Here is a 21,637-nt window from a genome sequence, read left to right on the forward strand (position 1 = left end):
CGAGACTCACAGTGACTGAGTTGGTTGAGCAGCTGTACAAAATCCTACAATACTCATCAGACCCCCTTTAACTCACATGAATAATGTTGTCAGTTCAGTTAGTTCAGGAAAATGATGTAATTCCTTCACACCCAAACACCTTCTTGGAACCAATAATATGCTAATTGGGTTTTTAAACAAAGAATCCTAACAACAGTTCTTCAGAAAGATTTTAATTGTCTTCTTACATAAAGCAACATTTTTATTTATTTATTTTTTTTAACTTGAATTTCAGTATCTGAGCAGCTCTCTAGAGGCTCTGAATGTCTGTGGCTTCAAACATTTGCAACACTGATACAACAAAAAAGTATTTTATGTAAAACTCCAAACCTCCACACAGCTCCTGAATGCTTGGCAAATGATGAATTTACATATACAGTAATAAATGTTTAATTAAAATTACAGATACATATCCTTTTCCATGTGAGACTATTTATAACTTTCAATTCATTCACAGTAGACTCACCAAAGACAGATTTTGATAACTATTTATTAATGATTTTTGTGGATGATAATGTGTTTTTATCAATTATTACACAAAATCTTATCCATGCAACACTCAGTATTAGACTAAAATCAGTTTATCTACAATAATACATGAATAAATGGTAATTCATTTTAAATAAAATCATAGAACCATTTTAAGTTCAGTAAATTAACAATATATCATAGTACACACTATATATTCAGTCTGGACACTTGATAAGAAAGACTGAACTCTTCACCTCAAAGTGAAAAATAGAAGTAACAAGAAATAGATAATTATTAATTCAACGATATGCAAATAAATATGACTCATAAGGAAGTGAAGTGTGTGTGTGTGTCAGTGAGAGGACAGAAGAGCTCACATCAGTTCAGCTTCAACATCAACCATGTTCTCTGCAGCTCTGATGCTGCTGCTGGCAGCTGGATCCTGTGAGGAGCTTTCAGTGGATTCACACTAATAAACACATTAGAAACACTGAATAGTCAGATGAATGATGGAGATAATGTTGATTTCTCTTTCCACAGGTGTGTACAGTATTGATCTCATCCAGCCAGAGTCAATGGTTGTGCAGTCTGGATAACTGTTGTTTTTCTGACAAACCTGGTATAAAGAAATTATGGCTGCATGACAGTAGCTAATGAGCAGTTTAACTTTCTGTATGTGCTGAGGGTCAAACACTGACTGAGTCTGAATCAGTGGTTAAAAGGTCTGGAGAATCTCATAGACTGAGTGAATGTGGAAAAAAAGAGTAATAAAAAACACTGATTGCATGATGCAATAATATAGATACTAGAACATTATAATCACTAATATATGACATTATGGAACAAATGGATTACACTACTAGACATTATTAAACCTTAAACCATCATGTATTAAAAGAGATTGGTGTCAGCTAAAAATGCACAAGTCAATGCTTTTGCTAAATAGTCTTTCTCTGACTCATAATGTCTCTATGTAAAATATTGAGGAATGAATAACAGCAACATTTCAACATGCACCTTGCTTTTAACAGGAAGCAGTGAAACCCCCAAAAGTCATGTCTTTTCCATAACTTCATCATTTAAAAAGATTAACAATATATTATAATCTGAATAACTACAGTGTTAGTAAGTTCACTGAATCACTTCTCTTCAGCCTTCATGGTGTCATGTATTGTGAGGGTTGGCCGAGCAGCCAGGCACAAAAAATGAGGAGGTACAGGCAGAGTTCAGCAGTCCAAGTGAATTTTATTTGCCATCAGTGGAGTGTGCAGATATTTACAGTGGACATGAATATCTGGCCAAAATGGAAAAAAAGCAGTGTTAAATAACAATATACTGTCAAATAGAAATTCATTGAAGTTTAGTGTAAAATGTGTTTTTCCTTAAAAAGAGTACTTTAACAGTCAAATACCCCAAAAGAGGCAAAACACCCCTCCCACTCTACCACACTTAGTCTCTTCCCCTGAGAATCCCTCTACTTAACCAGATGAACTGCACTGGCTCCAGTTTGCCAGTTCCTGGTCTGACAGAGGAAGAGAAAGCACAACAGAGCAAACAGGTGAAGCACAATTTAAACTCAATAAACTGAGTACTTGTAACACAACTACAATGTGTCTTCTTTTTTACCACAACATTTTAAATGTGTGCATTGTCAATGCAAGTCAATGTTAGCAAACACCTACACGCTAAGTAAACAATCTGTTGGATAAAAATCTCTGACCAACAATAAGATTGAGAGGAGAGGGCTGATGATGCATGTGTGTGTGTGTGTGTGGCATATGTGCCTTTAGGGCATGGGGCTCCCCCGTGACATGTATCATGTATCATGTCTATGTAAAACTATAGAAAATTAAGTTTTTTTAATGATCAACCAACTTCCATTTTCTGTTTTTGTGAGCTGGAGAAAAAAACACACTAGAACCCGTTGTCTTCATTCTTCATCTTCAATACATTCATCAATGTTTAGATGTTCAATCAACCATTGGTTTCAGTTCATGTACAGTATGAAAATCACCTTGTAGACCTTGTTTAAGATAGGAAAGCAGCATATCATATATCCTATTAAGTATTTTTTTTGTCAAAGCTAAGATTTTTAATTTTTTTTTGACTTGAATTTCAGTATCTGAGCAGCTCTCTAGAGGCTCTGAATGTCTGTGGCTTCAAACATGTGCAACACTGATACAAGACAGTATTTTATCTAAAACTACAATCCTCCACACAGCTGCAGAAAACTCATGTTACATGACTTTGTTGTCACTTCACTTTCTGTTGGCAAATGATGAATTTACATATACAGTAATACATGTTTTATTAAAAGTACACATACATATTCTTTTTTATGATGTTAGACTCTTCATAACTTTCAATTAATTCTATTTATTCATGTTTTTGTGGATGATAATAAGTTTTAATCCATTATTAGACAAATTCAACTATTGCAAAATCTCATCCTTGAAAAATGCAATATTAGAATACAATCAGTTTATCTACAATAATACATGAATAAATGGTAGATTATTTAAAATGTCATTTTAAATAAAATCATAGCACCATTATAAGTTCACTGAATTAACCATATATCATGCTTAAGTACAAATTCAGTCTGGAAACTTCAGAGTGAGTAAAGTCAACAAATAATTAAATAAATGTGATGAAATTACAAAATCATATGTAAAGCAGAGGTGATTTCCTGAATAACAGTCATAAGACTTTTTTATTAATCTCCAGTTAGACCAACATTAATGCTTCATGTGTTTGATTCTATGCAAACTCAGTGATCCTCCTTGTTTCTCAGATATAAAAACTTCACATCAGACTGTCAGTGGAGATCACAGCACATCAGTTTAACCATAAACCATGTTCTCTGTAGCTCTGCTGCTGCTGTTGGCAGCTGGATCCTGTGAGTCTCTCTGTATTTGTCATAGTCAACAGTTCTTCTTTTGTTTTAATAATTTGTCACACAATATTTTCTTCTTTTAACAGGTGTGAAGTGTGAACAGTTGACACAGCCAGCCTCAGTGACTGTGCAGCCAGGTCAACGTCTGACCATCACCTGTCAGGTCTCTTATTCTGTTAGTGGCTATTACACAGCTTGGATCAGACAGCCTGCAGGGAAAGAACTGGAGTGGATTGGAAGTGCAGCAGCTGGATACACCACATACTACAAGGACTCACTAAAGAACAAGTTCAGTATCGACTTAGACTCTTCCAGCAAGAGAGTGACTCTAAACGGACAGAATGTGCAGCCTGAAGACACTGCTGTGTATTACTGTGCCAGAGACGCACAATAACACAAACCATCAGCAGACCTGAACAAAAACCTCTCAGTGCCTGAACACTTGTAACATGAAGCCACCAGAGGAGGAGCCCTCAGACCACTAATGATTTCAACACCAGTTCACTGTCATGAAAAGGAAAGAATAAACAGAAAGAAACCATAATGTATGTAATGTAAAAACCTATAGTATGAAAGTATAAAATATGTAGTTTATTTATTTTTAACAATAATTGATTTCATGGTGCTGTAGATACTTTAATGTTTTAATTAGTATTATACCACAGTGTGTATTCCTATCACAAAAAAAATCAATAATATGTTATTTTTGTCTAAACTTTTATTTTTATGAAAAAGACATACAAGAGGTAACATTACCACATGCATTTCCCCAAATTATCTCCCGATGGATGAGATTAAGATTAATAAATACAAAACATAATGTCATCTCATGTTTAAGTTATTTTATGTCATGATAATTCAGTTGTGAGTGTGTTAAAAATATGTGTTTGTTGGGGGAAACTCTGATATCCAACAAAACAAGTTGGTTGTAACTCAAACTTTAAACACAAAATTCAACTTTTGAAGAGAATTCTGATTAAGTACAATTTTCAAATTTAGATTAACTAAATCAAAATTAATTTAACTGGTGTTGCAATTCTTCCATCATTGTTTTGTCTGTGAGGACGAGTCAGTTCAAAACTTGGTTGTCTTCTGATATTTGTTTGACACAAGAAACAGAGTTTATGTTTCATGTTAGACATTTTATTTTTATTGACTAAAGAAGATGGGTATTAATAACATCCATGTACTGAGGAGTTGTTATTTTTCATGTATTCTTGTCAGTTTTCTTCACTTTTTGCTTATTGGGGTTTTATGTTCTCTGACATCCTGAATATATGACATTTTGAGAGAAAAAACAAAACAAAGAATAACATGAACATGTATTCAAGAGTTACTTTGATACTTTTGTTTCTGTTAAAATGTATTAATATATTAATTCAGTATTGCAAAATTTCAAAAGTTCAATCCAGTTCTCTGCTTTCTGTGAGGAGGAGTCAGTGAAAAACCTTGATGTCTTCCACCTCTACTTATCTGACTGCAGAGAGGATGACAGAGAACAGTGGACACTCAGTTTAACATGATGGACTATAGGACAGGACTGCTGCTTTTAACTATATGCTGGGCAGGTGAAGATCATCACATATCTTGAGTTGAAGTTGTTGTTAAAAAGTTACCAGCTTAAAGAAACTGATTATTTTCCATTTTTCTGTATTGACAGGTGTTGATGGTCAGACTCTGACAGAATCTGAACCAGCAGTTAAAAAGCCTGGAGAATCGCACAAACTGACCTGTACAACATCTGGATTGTCATTCAGTAGCCACTGGATGGCCTGGATCAGACAGGCTCCTGGAAAAGGACTGGAGTGGATTGCTTATATCAGCAATGGTGGTGGTAGCAAATCCTACTCTCAGTCAGTTCAAGGCCGGTTCACCATCTCCAGAGACAACAGCAGAGAGCAGCTGTATCTGCAGATGAACAGTCTGAAGACTGAAGATTCTGCTGTTTATTATTGTGCTCGAGACTCACAGTGACTGAGTTGGTTGAACAGCTGTACAAAATCCTACAGTACTCATCAGACCCCCTTTAACTCACATGAATCATGTATTTTCTCAGCTCAGGTGGTTCAAGAAAATGACATAATTCCTTCAGATGCAAACATCTTTTTTGGAAACAGTGATACTATAATTTGGTTTTTAAAGTACATTTCCTGAGAGAGCATCATTTTTAATGATAACTCTTAATAAAGATTTGATTTCTCTTCTCATGTAAGAAAAAACTCTTTTGTTGTTGTTTTTACATGAATTTCAGTATGTGAGCAGCTCTCTAGAGGCTCAAACATCTGCAACACTGAAACCATTAAAGTATTTTATATAATATAAACTCCAAACCTGCACACAGCTGCAGAAAACTCATACTGTTACACATTGTTTCACATTTTGTTGGCAAATGATGAATTTAACCATATGGGTAAAGTCAATAAATACAGTATTTTTAAAATTAAAAGTAGACAAATATATTTTTCACTATGTCACTATTTTAAACTTACATAGATTTACAGTAGAGTCATCAAAGACAGAATTTGAAAACAATTTATCAAAGTTTTTTGTGAATGATAATGTGTTTTGATCCATTATTACACAAATCCAACTATTGTAATATTTTATCCTTGAAACTCTTAATATTAGACTAAAATCAGTTTAACTACATTAATAGATGTTTAATTATATTAAATGCCATTTTAAACAAAATCATAGCACCATCATAAGTTCACTAAATTAACCATATAACATGTTTAAGTACATATTCAGTCTAGAAACTTAAGAAAGACTGAACCTTTCACCTCAAACTGAGAAATATAAGTAACAACAAATATATAAGTGTTTGTTCAACAATATGCAAATAAATGTGACTCATAAGGAAGTGAAGTGTGTGTGTGTGTGTGTGTGTGTCAGTGAGAGGACAGAAGAGCTCACATCAGTTCAGCTTCAACATCAACCATGTTCTCTGCAGCTCTGATGCTGCTGCTGGCAGCTGGATCCTGTGAGGAGCTTTCAGTGGATTCACACTAATAAACGCATTAGAAACACTGAATAGTCAGATGAATGATGGAGATAATGTTTATTTCTCTTTCCACAGGTGTGTACAGTATTGATCTCATCCAGCCAGACTCAATGGTTGTGCAGTCTGGATAACCATTGTTTTTCTGACAAACCTGGTATAAAGAAATTATGGCTAATCTTATCCTTGAAACACTTAATATTAGACTAAAATCAGTTTATCTACATTAACACCATTGTTATGACCATTATTATGACCGGCTCGCAGGCCACAACAAAGGAGGGAGACGCACACCCAAATTCAGCAATAATAAACTGAAGTTTATTAAAGTAAATAACAATAATTGCAATGGGGTGTGGAAGTCAGTATCAATGGTGTTTGAAAGTGTGTGGATGTGTTGTATAATGTGAGGTGCGTGTTGTCAGTGCAGAACAAAACCAAAAAGGCAACGCAAAAAACAACCACAGCGTGGTGAGTGGAGAAGAGATCAGAGAGAGACTGGAATCAGGGCAGGCGGGTTTAAATGCTTTCTGGGGCACTGGCCAGGTGTTCCCAGTTAGTACTTGAATGACATCGGCTCCACCCATCCAAGGATCTGCAAACACACAGACACAAACCACAGGACCAAAGGCAACAGAGGCACCAGGCTCTGGGGCTGTCACACCATCACCTGTCAGGTCTCTGGTTATTCTCTGACTGATAGCAGCTATGCAACAGGTTGGATCAGACAGCGTGAAGGAAAACCAATGGACTGGATTATACATCCATGGGGAGAAAGCACTGGCAGCTTTTATCAAAATAATGCTCTGAAGAACAAGTTCAGCTACAGCATAGACATGTCTGCAGGAGCAGCGACAATAAAAGGACAGAATCCGCAGTCTGAGGACACAGCTGTGTATTACTGTGTACGTCACCCCACAGTGATACAAACCACCAACAGACCTGCACAAATACCCAGCAACCAGCAAGACTCAACCAGGCACATGTTGTTAATGCAAAATTAAATGAATAATATTCAGCAGAGTATATGTGTCCAGTTACTCTCTGACATAGAAGTTGTTGTTGGTTATTTAAATGTTTTCTCCAAGTGATTTTTCTTTGACTTGGTGTCTATATCAAGAGCCCTTAGACACTCAACTTTTCCAGATTACAAGGATGTGATTAATTTAAATATTTTTATAAAAGTGTTTTATGATGCTTATTGATTACAGTAAAAGACCATTTTCCTTTCCATGCAAAGAAAAAAACTTTTTTTTTTGTAATTTTGCCAAAAAAGACCCCAAAAACTTTCAACATCTGTGTCAAGATTTAAGATTATTATCCCAGAAGATGAACATTTTGATGCTCCACCCAAACAATAATGAAATTTGTTCATTTTAGAAAATTCAAAGGTTTCATTCATCACATGCTCATACAATATGTGCATTGAAATGCAGGGTGACATACTCCTGAGGCTGTGCTAAAACAGATAGTTGCACTTAAGAATGCTAATTAGAAGAGGAGCAAAAATAAGATAAAGAACAAAATTTAAAGATGAAAAAAAAACATAAATATATTGAATTTTTATTAAAATGCCAAAGTGAATATTTGCCAGTTTGCAATTTTCATTATATATAGGTGACAATGGTGCAATGATGTACAAAAACTCATCATGTCAAAGCCAAAAATTTAATTTCAGTATTTCCAGAAAAATGTCAGTTTAAAGTCACTGAAACAGTCAGAATACACAGTCTCTCTTTATTAACTCAAACATGTTATTTTGTAGCTTTGTGTTTCCTCCCACATGCAGCTCTGATCTCTAAAGCCCCTTTAGACATGCACCTCTTTACAGTAATCTTGCTGATTTTTTAACATGTCAGTCACATGTCTGAATGAGCAGCGGGGTCACTTTTATGTAAATCTGAGTGTCTGTCAATCCATGTCTGAAAGGGTCTTACATTGTCAGTTGATGTAAATGTATTTGTCTGTGTTGTGAAGAATAAAAACAAAACAGATAAAATTCTAAATAATAATAGATTTTTCTTAAATATACATCAAAATATATGTGCTCCTTTTAAAAGTGTCACTTTTTCTGAGGGAGCCTTCCTCTCTAGCCTGTCAGCGTTCTTCTTTATGCAAAGTGAACGTCCTCACAGTCTGCTATAAACACTTGATATCATGCTGTCAGTTGCAGCAGAAGAAGAGAAGCTCCAATCAGATCACCTTCAATACCAACCATGTTCTCTGTAGCTCTGCTGCTGCTGGCTGCTGGATCCTGTGAGTCTCACTGAGGCAGAGACACTGACAGTATGATCACAGCACACTGACTGTTCACTGTTGTTACACTGATTCAATACTCAATATGTTTTCCTCCACAGGTGTGAAGTGTGAACAGTTGACACAGCCAGCCTCAGTGACTGTGCAGCCAGATCAATGTCTTACCATCACCTGTCATGTCTCTTATTCTCTTAGCAGTTATTGCACAGCTTGGATCAGACAGCCTGCAGGGAAAGAACTGGAGTGGATTGGAGGTGCACATGTTGGATACACCCCATACTACAAAGATTCACTAAAGAACAAGTTCAGTATCGACTTAGACTCTTCCACCAAAACAGTGACTCTAAACGGACAAAATGTGCAGCCTGAAGACACTGCTGTGTATTACTGTGCCAGAGACCCACAATAACACAAACCATCAGCAGACCTGAACAAAAACCCCTCAGTGCCTGAACACTTGTAAGATGAAGCCACCAGAGGAGGAGCCCTCAGACCACTAATGATTTCAACACCAGTTCACTGTTACAATACAAGAAAGAAACAACAATTATAATAATATAAAATAATATAGTGGAGGCATTTATCAAAAAGTGTTCTCTCTCCCTTATAGTGCAAGTGGTGAATTTGTTGCAGCATTATTTCAGTTGACAACTACACTTTAAAAGCTCTTCATCTAACAAGAAATGAAACATAAATAATCTTTCTTTATGTGACTTTTAGTTTTAGTTTGTGGCTCCACATAAATTACTTTTGTCAGTCTGGACTAACAATGAGAGGAAGGACTGAACAGGACAAGAAATGTAACGTTTTCTCCTTTTACTCGTGAGAATACAAGAGCTTTACAAAACACTTTCACAGTCTTTGGTACGATCTGTCTCCAGTATAGATGCAAACATTACAGGTGACCTCATTAGATCAAAATATTAGCAAACTGTAAATAAGTTAAATAGGCTGTGGTATTAAAATAAGATAAAGTTATAAACAACTAACAACAGTGTTACTTCTTTCTTGCTCCTCTGCACTATTATTAATGATTATAAATTAAACAGGTTGTTTGATGTCTTCGTCCTCTGCATATTGTAGATTAATGTTCACCATTTTTAAAAATGGTTCATCAGATTTTAGATGTCCTTTCTTGTAGGCAGCCATTGGTTTTTGTTCATGTTTATGAAAATCATTTTAATTATCTGAGGTGAGATTCATCTCATGTTTTAGCAAAGTTAAGATTTTGTGTCATGATAATTCAGTTGTGAGTGTGTTAAAAATATGTATTTGTTGAGTGATACTCTGATATCCAACAACACGAGATGGTTGTAACTCAAACTTTGAACACAAAATTCAACTTTTGGAGACAATTCTGATCAAACAGAAGTTTCAAATATTGATTGCCTAATTCAAAATTAATTTAGCTTGTGTTGAAATTATTACATTATTATTTTGCACAACAAACAAAAGGCCAAATTCTATCCTCCATGTGAGGACGAGTCAATTCAAAACTTGGTTGACTTCCAACTTCACTGATCCAACTGCAAAGAAAATGACAAATTGATTAGTTTCTATTGCGACTTTTGTTTTATGCAACGTAAGAGTATTGCATATTTAAAAAACTTCAATGCAGTTCTCTGCTTGCTGTGAGGAGGAGTTAATGCAAAACCTTGATGTCTTCCACCTCTACTTATCTGACTGCAGAGAGAATGACAGAGAACAGTGGACACATAGTTTAACATGATGGACTATAGGACAGGACTGCTGCTTTTAACCATCTGCTGGGCAGGTGAAGATCTTCACAGATCTTGAGTTGAAGTTGTTGTTAAAAAGTTACCAGCTTAAATCAACTGATTATTTTCTTTTTTCTGTCTTGACAGGTGTTGATGGTCAGACTCTGACAGAATCTGAACCAGCAGTTAAAAAGCCTGGAGAATCCCACAAACTGACCTGTACAACATCTGGATTGTCATTCAGCAGCTACTACATGAACTGGTTCAGGCAGGCTCCTGGAAAAGGACTGGAGTGGATTGCTGAAATTAGCAGTGATGGTAGTAGCACATACTACTCTCAGTCAGTTCAAGACCGGTTCACCATCTCCAGAGACAACAGCAGAGAGCAGCTGTATCTGCAGATGAACAGTCTGAAGACTGAAGATTCTGCTGTTTATTATTGTGCTCGATATCCACAGTGACTGAGTTGGTTGAGCAGCTGTACAAAATCCTACAGTTCTCATCTTCTGGGCTGGTAGCATTTAGTAATACAGTATGTTTAATAATAAATTACAGCAACATTTGTGTCTGCATTACTTAAAGTTGTGTGTTCCTCAACAATATTCTTTACTAAACATGAGAAACATCAAACTTCATGATACATTTGTCTGGGTGTGAAATAAAGAAAATAAAAACTACTACAAATAATAATAGAGATGTTTAAAAAAATATTTCTGTAAATTAAGACAACATAATGTCTATACATTATGTGGAATCATAATATGAGGGGAAAAAAGTTGTAGTTTCCTTTACAGAATCACTAGAGGTCAGTGTCAAGTTTCTCTCTGCTTTTGCAATAAGGAAACACTCAGATCTGCTTTTCTTGAACCCTGTACTGAGCTAAAGCCTGATACAACTGTTTGACATGTACATGGCGTTGAAATGTACAAAAGTCATTTGTGACTCTCAGTCTCACATTATTAATGTCCTCAGGTCAACTAATTCACAATTACGCAACACACAGTCATCTGAGTACCACTGATGTATGACTGAGCTTTAAGTTAGTTACATTTCATTAGAAAAAAATTATAATATATATATAATTTAAAAATCTGACTCTTCCATCACGTACTGTAGCTTCATTGAAACCATTGCTGAGAGAAGACAGCAGTAATCTATAAAGTCCAAGTTTCTCTGTGTGTCTGTTTCTTCAAACTTTTGAAAACACTGAAACTATTCAACATCTTTTATGCAAACTCAACTTTTCATGATATTTACATGATCCTGCTGCTGTTGTTGTATTTCTGTTTGAAAGAAATAAGTAAGTAAAGTCAACCAATAATTAAATAATTAAATAAATGTAATGAAATTAGAATATTATATGTAAAGCAGAGATGATTTCCAGGTGAGTTTTCAATTTGCAGATATACAGTAATAACAATCATCAGACTCTTCTATTAGGCTCCAGTTAGACCAACATTAATGCTTCATGTGTCTGATTCTATGCAAACTCAGTGATCCTCCTTGTTTCTCAGCTATAAAAACCTCACATCAGACTGTCAGTGGAGATCACAGCACATCAGTTTCAACATAAACCATGTTCTCTGTAGCTCTGCTGCTGCTGTTTTCAGCTGGATCCTGTGAGTCTCTCTGTATTTGTCATAGTCAGCAGTTCTTCTTTTGCAGTGTAACTTGATAATTTGTCACACAAAATTTTCTTCTTTTAACAGGTGTGAAGTGTGAACAGCTGACACAGCCAGCCTCAGTGACTGTGCAGCCAGGTCAACGTCTGACCATCACCTGTCAGGTCTCTTATTCTGTTAGTGGCTATTGGACAGCTTGGATCAGACAGCCTGCAGGGAAAGAATTGGAGTGGATTGGAATGAGAGTTGGATCCTCCACAGCCTACAAAGATTCACTAAAGAACAAGTTCAGTATCGACTTAGACTCTTCCAGAAACACAGTGACTCTAAACGGACAGAATGTGCAGCCTGAAGACACTGCTGTGTATTATTGTGCCAGAGACCCACAATAACACAAACCATCAGCAGACCTGAACAAAAACCCCTCAGTGCCTGAACACTTGTAACATGAAGCCACCAGAGGAGGAGCCCTCAGACCACTAATGATTTCAACACCAGTTCACTTAGGGAAAAAAGGAAAGAATAAACAGAAAAAAACCTTAATGTATGTAATGTAAAAACCTGTAGTATGAAAGTATAAAATATGTTGTTAATTTACTTTTAACAAGAATTGACTTCACGGTGCTGTAGATACTTTAATGTTTTAATTAGTATTATACCACAGTGTGTATTCCTATGACAAAAAAATTGCTATTTTTGTCTAAACTTTTATATTTATGAAAAAGACATGTAAGAGGTAACATTACCACATGTATTTCCCCAAATTATCTCCTGGTGGGTGAGATTAAGCTTGGTAATAACAAACATAATGTCATCTCATGTTTTAGTGAAGTTATTTTGTGTCATGATAATTCAGTTGCAAGTGTGTTAAAAATATGTGTTTGTTGGGGGAAACTCTGATATCCAACAACACAAGTTGGTTGTAACTCAAACTTGCAACACACAATTCAACTTTTGAAGAGAATTCTGATTAAGTACAATTTTCAAATATAGATGAACTAAATCAAAATTAATTTAGCTGGTGTTGCAATTCTTCCATCATTGTTTTGTCTGTGAGGACGAGTCAGTTCAAAACTTGGTTGTCTTCCACCTTTACTGAACCGACTGCAGAGAGAGAGACAAACTGGTTACTGTAGTTTTCACTGACATTTGTTTGACACAAGAAACCGAGTTTATGTTTCACGTTGGACATTTTATTTTTATTGACTAAAGAAGATGGGTATTAATAACATCCATGTACTGAGGAGTTACATATTTTTCATGTATTTTCATGAGTTTTCTTCACTTATATTCTTACGGGGGTTTTCTTTCCCCCTGACATCCTGAATGTTATGAGCACTTTGTGAGAAAAACAAAACAAAGCAACATTTGTTCAGGAGGTACTTTTTCTATTAAAACTTAATGATAATGAGTATGAAATTTATATTAAAATTATTATTGCACATTTTAAAAAGCTCAATTCAGTTCTCTGCTTGCTGTGAGGAGGAGTCAATGCAAAACCTTGATGTCTTCCACCTCTACTTATCTGACTGCAGAGAGGATGACAGAGAACAGTGGACACACAGTTTAACATGATGGACTATAGGACAGGATTGCTGCTTTTAACTATCTGCTGGGCAGGTGAAAATCTTCACAGATCTTGAGTTGAAGTTGTTGTTAAAAAGTTACCAGCTTAAAGAAACTGATTATTTTCCATTTTTCTGTCTTGACAGGTGTTGATGGTCAGACTCTGACAGAATCTGAACCAGCAGTTAAAAAGCCTGGAGAATCCCACAAACTGACCTGTACAACATCTGGATTCACATTCAGTGGCTACTGGATGGCTTGGATCAGACAGGCTCCTGGAAAAGGACTGGAGTTATTGCTTATATCAGTAGTGGTGATGGTAGCACACACTACTCTCAGTCAGTTCAAGGCCGGTTCACTATCTCCAGAGACAACAGCAGAGAGCAGCTGTATCTGCAGATGAACAGTCTGAAGACTGAAGATTCTGCTGTTTATTATTGTGCTCGAGACTGACAGTGACTGGAGTTGGTTGAGCAGCTGTACAAAATCCTCTAGTACTCATCAGACCCCCTTTAACTCACATGAATCATGTCATCAGTTCAGTTAGTTCAAGAAAATGATGTAATTCCTTCACACTAAAACACCTTCTTGGAACCAATAATATGCTAATTGGGTTTTTAAACAAAGAATCCTAACAACAGTTCTTCAGAAAGATTTTAATTCTCTTCTTACCTAAAGCAACTTAATTTCAGTATCTGAGCAGCTCTCTAGAGGCTCTGAATGTCTGTGGCTTCAAACATGTGCAACACTGATACAAGACAGTATTTTATCTAAAACTCCAAACCTCCACACAGCTGCAGAAAACTCATGTTACATGATTTTGTTGTCACTTCACTTTCTGTTGGCAAATGATGAATTTACATATACAGTAATAAATGTTTTATTAAAAGTACACATACATATTCTTTTTTAAGATGTCAGACTCTTCATAACTTTCAATTAATTCTATTTATTCATGTTTTTGTGGATGATAATAAGTTTTCATCCATTATTACACAAATTCAACTATTGTAAAATCTCATTCTTGAAAAATGCAATATTAGAATACAATCAGTTTATCTACAATAATACATGATTAAATGGTAGATTATTTAAAATGTCATTTTAAATAAAATCATAGCATCATTATAAATTCACTGAATTAACCATATATCATGCTTAAGTACAAATTCAGTCTGGAAACTTCAGAGTAAGTAAGTAAGTAAAGTCAACAAATAATTAAATAAATGTGATGAAATTACAAAATCATATGTAAAGCAGAGGTGATTTCCTGAATAACAGTCATCAGACTCTTCTATTAATCTCCAGTTAGACCAACATTAATGCTTCATGTGTTTGATTCTATGCAAACTCAGTGATCCTCCTTGTTTCTCAGCTATAAAAACTTCACATCAGACTGTCAGTGGAGATCACAGCACACCATAAACCATGTTCTCTATAGCTCTGATGCTGCTGCTGGCAGCTGGATCCTGTGAGTCTCTCTGAATTTGTCATAGTCAGCAGTTCTTCTTTTCCTTGATAATTTGTCACAAAATGTTTTCTTCTTTTAACAGGTGTGAAGTGTGAACAGTTGACACAGCCAGCCTCAGTGACTGTGCAGCCAGGTCAACGTCTGACCATCACCTGTCAGGTCTCTTATTCTCTTAGCAGCTATCGTACACATTGGATCAGACAGCCTGCAGGGAAAGAACTGGAGTGGATTGGAAGTGCACGTGTTGGATACACCACATACTACAAAGATACACTAAAGAACAAGTTCAGTATCGACTTAGACTCTTCCAGCAAGAGAGTGACTCTAAATGGACAGAATGTGCAGCCTGAAGACACTGCTGTGTATTACTGTGCCAGAGACCCACAATAACACAAACCATCAGCAGACCTGAACAAAAACCCCTCAGTGCCTGAACACTTGTAAGATGAAGCCACCAGAGGAGGAGCCCTCAGACCACTAATGATTTTAACACCAGTTCACTGTTACAATAACAGGAAACCGTCTTTGAAAACATTTAACTGTGAAAAAAGTAAACAAAAATAACATGACTTATTATGATGTATAATTATAATAATATTAAATAATACAGTAGAGGCATTTACCAAAAAGTTTCTCTCTTCCTGACTCACTCCATGTTCTTCATATACAGTATTTTTGCACTCTATCTAATGTTGTCATCCTGTTTCTCCATAGTGTGTTTTTACTGTCATAAATAATAAAATGAATAAAAGCTGAATTCCATTTTGCTGCTTCAGTTTTAAAGGGTCGGTGTCATGGAAAACAAGAAAAATGAGCTTTGGGATGGATTAGGATGATGGTGAGGACCTCCTGTGCTGTAAAATTACTCTGTGCTATCTCCTCAGTCTTTCTAAGTTATTTGAAATTTTGAAATTTGTGGCTCAAGAGCTGGAGGCGTTGAGGTGGAACTCGTTTGTACTTCACATCAGAAAGTCAAATCAAATATGCTAGGAAGCTTTAGCATGAGCCCACCGCTGCCGTAACCTCTTTAGTCGGAGTTTGCATTTCGTCCAGATGTTTACATCAGGAATGGCTGAAATTCATTTTTGGAGACAATCTTCCCTCCATCATTGGGAAGTGGTTGTGTGTGTGTGTGTTCCAACTGTCTGCTTAACAAGACTCAGTACTTCAGAGGATTTTCAACTTTTTCATCTTCAATCTCTGGATGAAGTTTTAAAACAAGTTCACTCGTAAACATTGTTTCTTTCCACTCAGCTGAAGGTATTTAATATATCTGTGCTAAAGCTAAGCTAGTGACCTGTCAAAAAAATGCTTTTGCTTTGTTATGAAACTTAGATGTAATCTTGCCGTTCTGAAACATCTTGTCTGATATGGTGAATGCTGGCTCACTGTCACACTGTCATGGCTTACTGGTAGACTGGGACACATAATCAAAATGAATTCAAACTGCACAAATCAAATTTATTTGTCTGGGGTCATAACCCTCACTGTACATTATGTCTGAGTCCAACAAACAACAGGTCTAATGGTCAAATCCAATCTGGTTCTCTCTCCCTGTGAGGAGGAGTCAATGCAAAACCTTGATGTCTTCCACCTCTACTTATCTGACTGCTGAGAGGATGACAGAGAACAGTGGACACACAGTTTAACATGATGGACTATAGGACAGGACTGCTGCTTTAACTATCTGCTGGGCAGGTGAAGATCTTCACTGATCTTTATTTGACATATTTACATTTGTATTACCAACTTGATGCATGTTAGGCTCTTTTTTCTGTCTTGACAGGTGTTGATGGTCAGACTCTAACAGAATCTGAACCAGCAGTTAAAAAGCCTGGAGAATCCCACTGATTGACCTGTACAACCTCTGGATTCACCTTCAGCAACCACTGGATGGGTTGGATTAGACAGGCTCCTGGAAAAGGACTGGAGTGGATTGCAGCTATCAGTAGTGGTGGTGGTAGTAGCAAATACTTCTCTCAGTCAGTTCAAGGCCGGTTCACCATCTCCAGAGACGACAGCAGACAGCAGCTGTATCTGCAGATGAACAGTCTGAAGACTGAAGATTCTGCTGTTTATTATTGTGCTCGACACTCACAGTGACACAGGAGGAAGTAACGCTGTACAAAAACTCACCACATTCACATAGTAAAGTTCAATTCAACAAATATTGACTGATTGATGCAATGAAGTTTTCTAAATCAGAATATGAAAGAAAATGTAGCTTTATTGGGTATAAATAGTTTACAATAAAAGCAGAAAAAATATTATTTGATAAAGTGAACAGTTGTCTCATTAAATGCAAGGATATTGTGTCAAGAATGAGTGTGTCATTAAATAACCATTAATAATTGTTGGGCCTCAAACCACGAGGTCACACAGAGAAGGCCTACATGTAACCTGTGAGGCCTGAGCACGAGGTGCTTTTTCCTTTGTTTTCCCCGAGACAAAGGAATAGCACCAAAATGCTGCTTACAGCCAACTGGAGTCCATTGCAAACTCCATTTCCAAGGATGCTTTGTGATTTTCACACCTCAAGCATCTGTTTCTTTTTACATATTTTTCACGTATTCTCATCAGTTTTCTTCACTTATATTCTTTCTGGGGTTTTCTTTCCCTCTGACATCCTGAATGTTATGAGCACTTTGTGAGAAAAACAAAAATAGCAACATTTGTTCAGAAGGTATTTTTTCTATTAAAACTTAATGATAATAAGTATGAATTTATATTGAAATTATTATTGCACATTTTAAAAAGCTCAGTTCAGTTCTCTGCTTGCTGTGAGGAGGAGTCAATGCAAAACCTTGATGTCTTCCACCTCTACTTATCTGACTGCAGAGAGGATGACAGAGAACAGTGGACACACAGTGACACATGATGGACTATAGGACAGGACTGCTGCTTTTAACTATCTGCTGGGCAGGTGAAGATCTTCACATATCTTGAGTTGAAGTTGTTGTTAAAAAGTTACCAGCTTAAATCAACTGATTATTTTCTTTTTTCTATCTTGACAGGTGTTGATGGTCAGACTCTGACAGAATCTGAACCAGCAGTTAAAAAGCCTGGAGAATCCCACAAACTGACCTGTACAGCCTCTGGATTCACATTCAGCAACTACTACATGTACTGGATCAGACAGGCTCCTGGAAAAGGACTGGAGTGGGTTGCATCTATCAGTCAAAGCAGTAGCTACATCTACTACTCTCAGTCAGTTCAAGGCCGATTCACCATCTCCAGAGACAACAGCAGACAGCAGCTGTATCTGCAGATGAACAGTCTGAAGACTGAAGATTCTGCTGTTTATTATTGTGCTCGAGACTCACAGTGACTGGAGTTGGTCGAGCAGCTGTACAAAATCCTACAGTACTCATCTTTACTGGGTTGATAGACCACAACTATCTCACTTGTTTTGTGTATTCAGCTGTATGGAAATAATTAAGTACAGTAATACAATACAGTATGTAAAGAATAAATACTGGACCATACACACACATGCACACACAGTGAAAACCGAATAGAAGTATTAGGTTATTGTTCCTGTGGCTTTTAAATCTGCAATATCTAAACACACCACTGACATATCATCACCTCTTATTTTTATATGTTGAAATTAGCAACGAGTTGATTATTTACACATCCAGCAGTTATGGAGCAACATTATCATTCATTTGGAGTTGTGTGTGGCTTTTTACCTATTAAATGCTTGAGTATGTTCAGCAGCTAGTCGCTAAAGCTGAAAACAGATGCCTGTGTAACATATGCCTCTTGCATGTTACATTAAATACATTAGTTGTGCTTTAAATGGTCACTATGTCTGACAGCAAAATCTTTTAATATAGAATATCATTTTGTCAGTAATTTTACCTTTATTTAATAGTTGTAAGGTGTACATATTTGTGTTATTTTCATTATTTTATGCTGTTATATATTTAATATTTAATACTTGGCTACATAGTATCCAAGGTAACGATGCAGCTGTAAAGCCCATCACCGGGGGAACAAGTCAGACCGGGCTTGTATCCCCCAGGAGACTGTGTGACTGTTAAATGGAAACCTGTAAATATTAATGTATAGCTGACCTGAGATAGACTTTATTAGTAATTATAACTATATTGACATTCAGAGTGATTATCTACGTGAACTGATTCATCTGTATCAATAGTGTGTTTGTGTAATCTGTAATATAGTGAGTTTTTGATCCTGGTCAAGGTTAGACTGTTGGCCCTGTAATTTGTTATTTAACTGTTATTAAGCTTTGTCACAGAAATAATTTATTAGTATTGTAAGTTTCTTTTGATTATGATTTTATTTATGTTAAATAGTTTTACTGAGACCGGGCTTGTATCCCCCAGATCCCGAAGTGCTTGTAAGCAATAAACAGACATCATTGAATTGACATCAAAGCTGCCTGGGTGTCTTCGTTGGAGTCAACTGATGTTACTAACTGTCAGCCGTTAGTCCACCGTCATCATCACAACACAACGCAGAGACTGTAGGCTGTCACTATTATCAGCAATATAAAGGAAACTTAACGGGGACATTATAAACTGTGAGGCTAATATAGTCCCCCGTTACACCTGCTGTGGATGAAATTGACGCTATGAGAATGGTGAGAGTGAACCAAAACAGTAAAGTTGCGGGCTGGACAGATAAACAATGAGCTGAAATAAATATATATAAATATAATATGAATTAATATTATAAATAAAGTCTAAGGGCTGCTTCAGAGTAACTGATAAGTCTCTATAATAGCTGCTCTAGGTATTGATTGTACACTTTCCCCCAGAGAGAAAAAAAAATCAGAGGAAAGAATCAAATCAAATTAATGGACACATTATTTAAATAAAATGAATAAATAACCAAAAGTAGAAATTTAAATAAATATTACCTTTTCATAATAAAGCTTCCACCGTCTCTGCTTATTACTGGGAGGGAAGTTAAAGCATCTATTTCTCTCCTCTGTGTAACCACACTTTATACAACTAAATATAACACTAAGGCAGAACTATACTTATTTATCTATATTGAAATTGTAGCATCACTAGAGCCAAGGACTAACTAGTGTTCTTTTAGACTCTTTAAGCAGAGAAAGGGTGCATATGCTTTTATATTGTTTAATATGTAGCCAGAAAATTATGATTTTTCCCCTGAAAGTCAGATATTAACTGAACCTGTACAATTGGTTACTTATTTGGACAACCCAGCGTACATTACTAGACCACCTGGTGGAGATAAGATCCTTGTTACAGACAGGAGAAGGTTTGAAGAAATTGTATGATATTATTTCAGAAATGATGGTTAAACAATCTGATAAAACATCTTCATTATCTCAGATATGCTCTTGTGTATCTCTGATGCTCTCTGTAGCTGAGGCAGAATGGAAAAATTAAATTGTCTGTTTATTTGAGTTTAAATGCATTTGTCTGACTTGTGTTAGAAGTTTTGTGGAGAAGGAAAGAACATTAACTTTAAGTTACTGTTTTAAATAATACATTTGTATGTGTCAAAATAAATGCTAATAACACAATTCCAAGTTGACTATGTGTGACACAACAGTCCATCCTTCTTTTACAGCCTGTCAGTGTCCTTCTGTATGCAAAGTGAACTTCCTCACAGTCTGCTATAAACACTTGATATCATGCTGTCAGTTGCAGCAGAAGAAGAGAAGCTCCCATCAGATCACCTTCAATACCAACCATGTTCTCTGTAGCTCTGCTGCTGCTGCTGGCTGCTGGATCCTGTGAGTCTCACTGAGGCAGAGACACTGACAGTATGATCACAGCACACTGACTGTTCATTGTTGTTACACTGATTCAATACTCAACATGTTTTCCTCCACAGGTGTGAAGTGTGAACAGTTGACACAGCCAGCCTCAGTGACTGTGCAGCCAGGTCAACGTCTGACCATCACCTGTCAGGTCTCTTATTCTGTTAGTGACTATCACACAGCTTGGATCAGACAGCCTGCAGGGAAAGAACTGGAGTGGATTAGAATGAGATATACTGGAGGCTCTGACTACAAGGATTCACTAAAGAACAAGTTCAGTATCGACTTAGACTCTTCCAGCAACACAGTGACTCTAAACAGACAGAATGTGCAGCCTGAAGACACTGCTGTGTATTACTGTGCCAGAGACCCACAATAACACAAACCATCAGCAGACCTGAACAAAAACCCCTCAGTGCCTGAACACTTGTAACATGAAGCCACCAGAGGAGGAGCCCTCAGACCACTAATGATTTCAACACCAGTTCACTGTTACAGTAACAGGAAACAGTATTTAATCATATTTAACCACAAAAAGTAAAATAAATATAACATGACTTATTATAATATATAATTATAATAATATAAAATAATACAGTGGAGGCATTTACCAAAAGGTGTTCTCTCTTCCTGACTCACAATATTTATATTTCAAGTGGTGAATTTGTTGCAGCATTATTTCAGCTGACAACTACACTTTAAAAGTTCCTCATCTAACAAGAAATGAAACATAAACTTGCCTACTGGGGTTTTCTCTTGTCTAAAGTTCTGAATATGAATTATGAAAAGTTTGTGAGAGATAAGAGATAAAAGAAATAAAACAAAGTATA

General features: G+C 36.2%; 2 gene segments (V, D, J or C); both read left to right on the forward strand.

Annotated features, from left to right (window-relative positions):
* Window positions 1-8,623: 8,623 nt before the first annotated feature.
* Window positions 8,624-9,160, forward strand: LOC121883806. The segment is given in 2 exon segments: window positions 8,624-8,663; window positions 8,765-9,160. Coding segments are annotated over 2 exon segments (348 nt in total).
* Window positions 9,161-14,986: 5,826 nt separating this feature from the next.
* LOC121883786 lies at window positions 14,987-21,291 on the forward strand. The segment is given in 2 exon segments: window positions 14,987-15,040; window positions 20,882-21,291. Coding segments are annotated over 2 exon segments (348 nt in total).
* The last annotated feature ends 346 nt before the right edge of the window (window positions 21,292-21,637 follow it).

Source organism: Thunnus maccoyii, chromosome 18, assembly GCF_910596095.1.
Source record: "Thunnus maccoyii chromosome 18, fThuMac1.1, whole genome shotgun sequence".
Classification (NCBI taxonomy): domain Eukaryota; kingdom Metazoa; phylum Chordata; class Actinopteri; order Scombriformes; family Scombridae; genus Thunnus; species Thunnus maccoyii.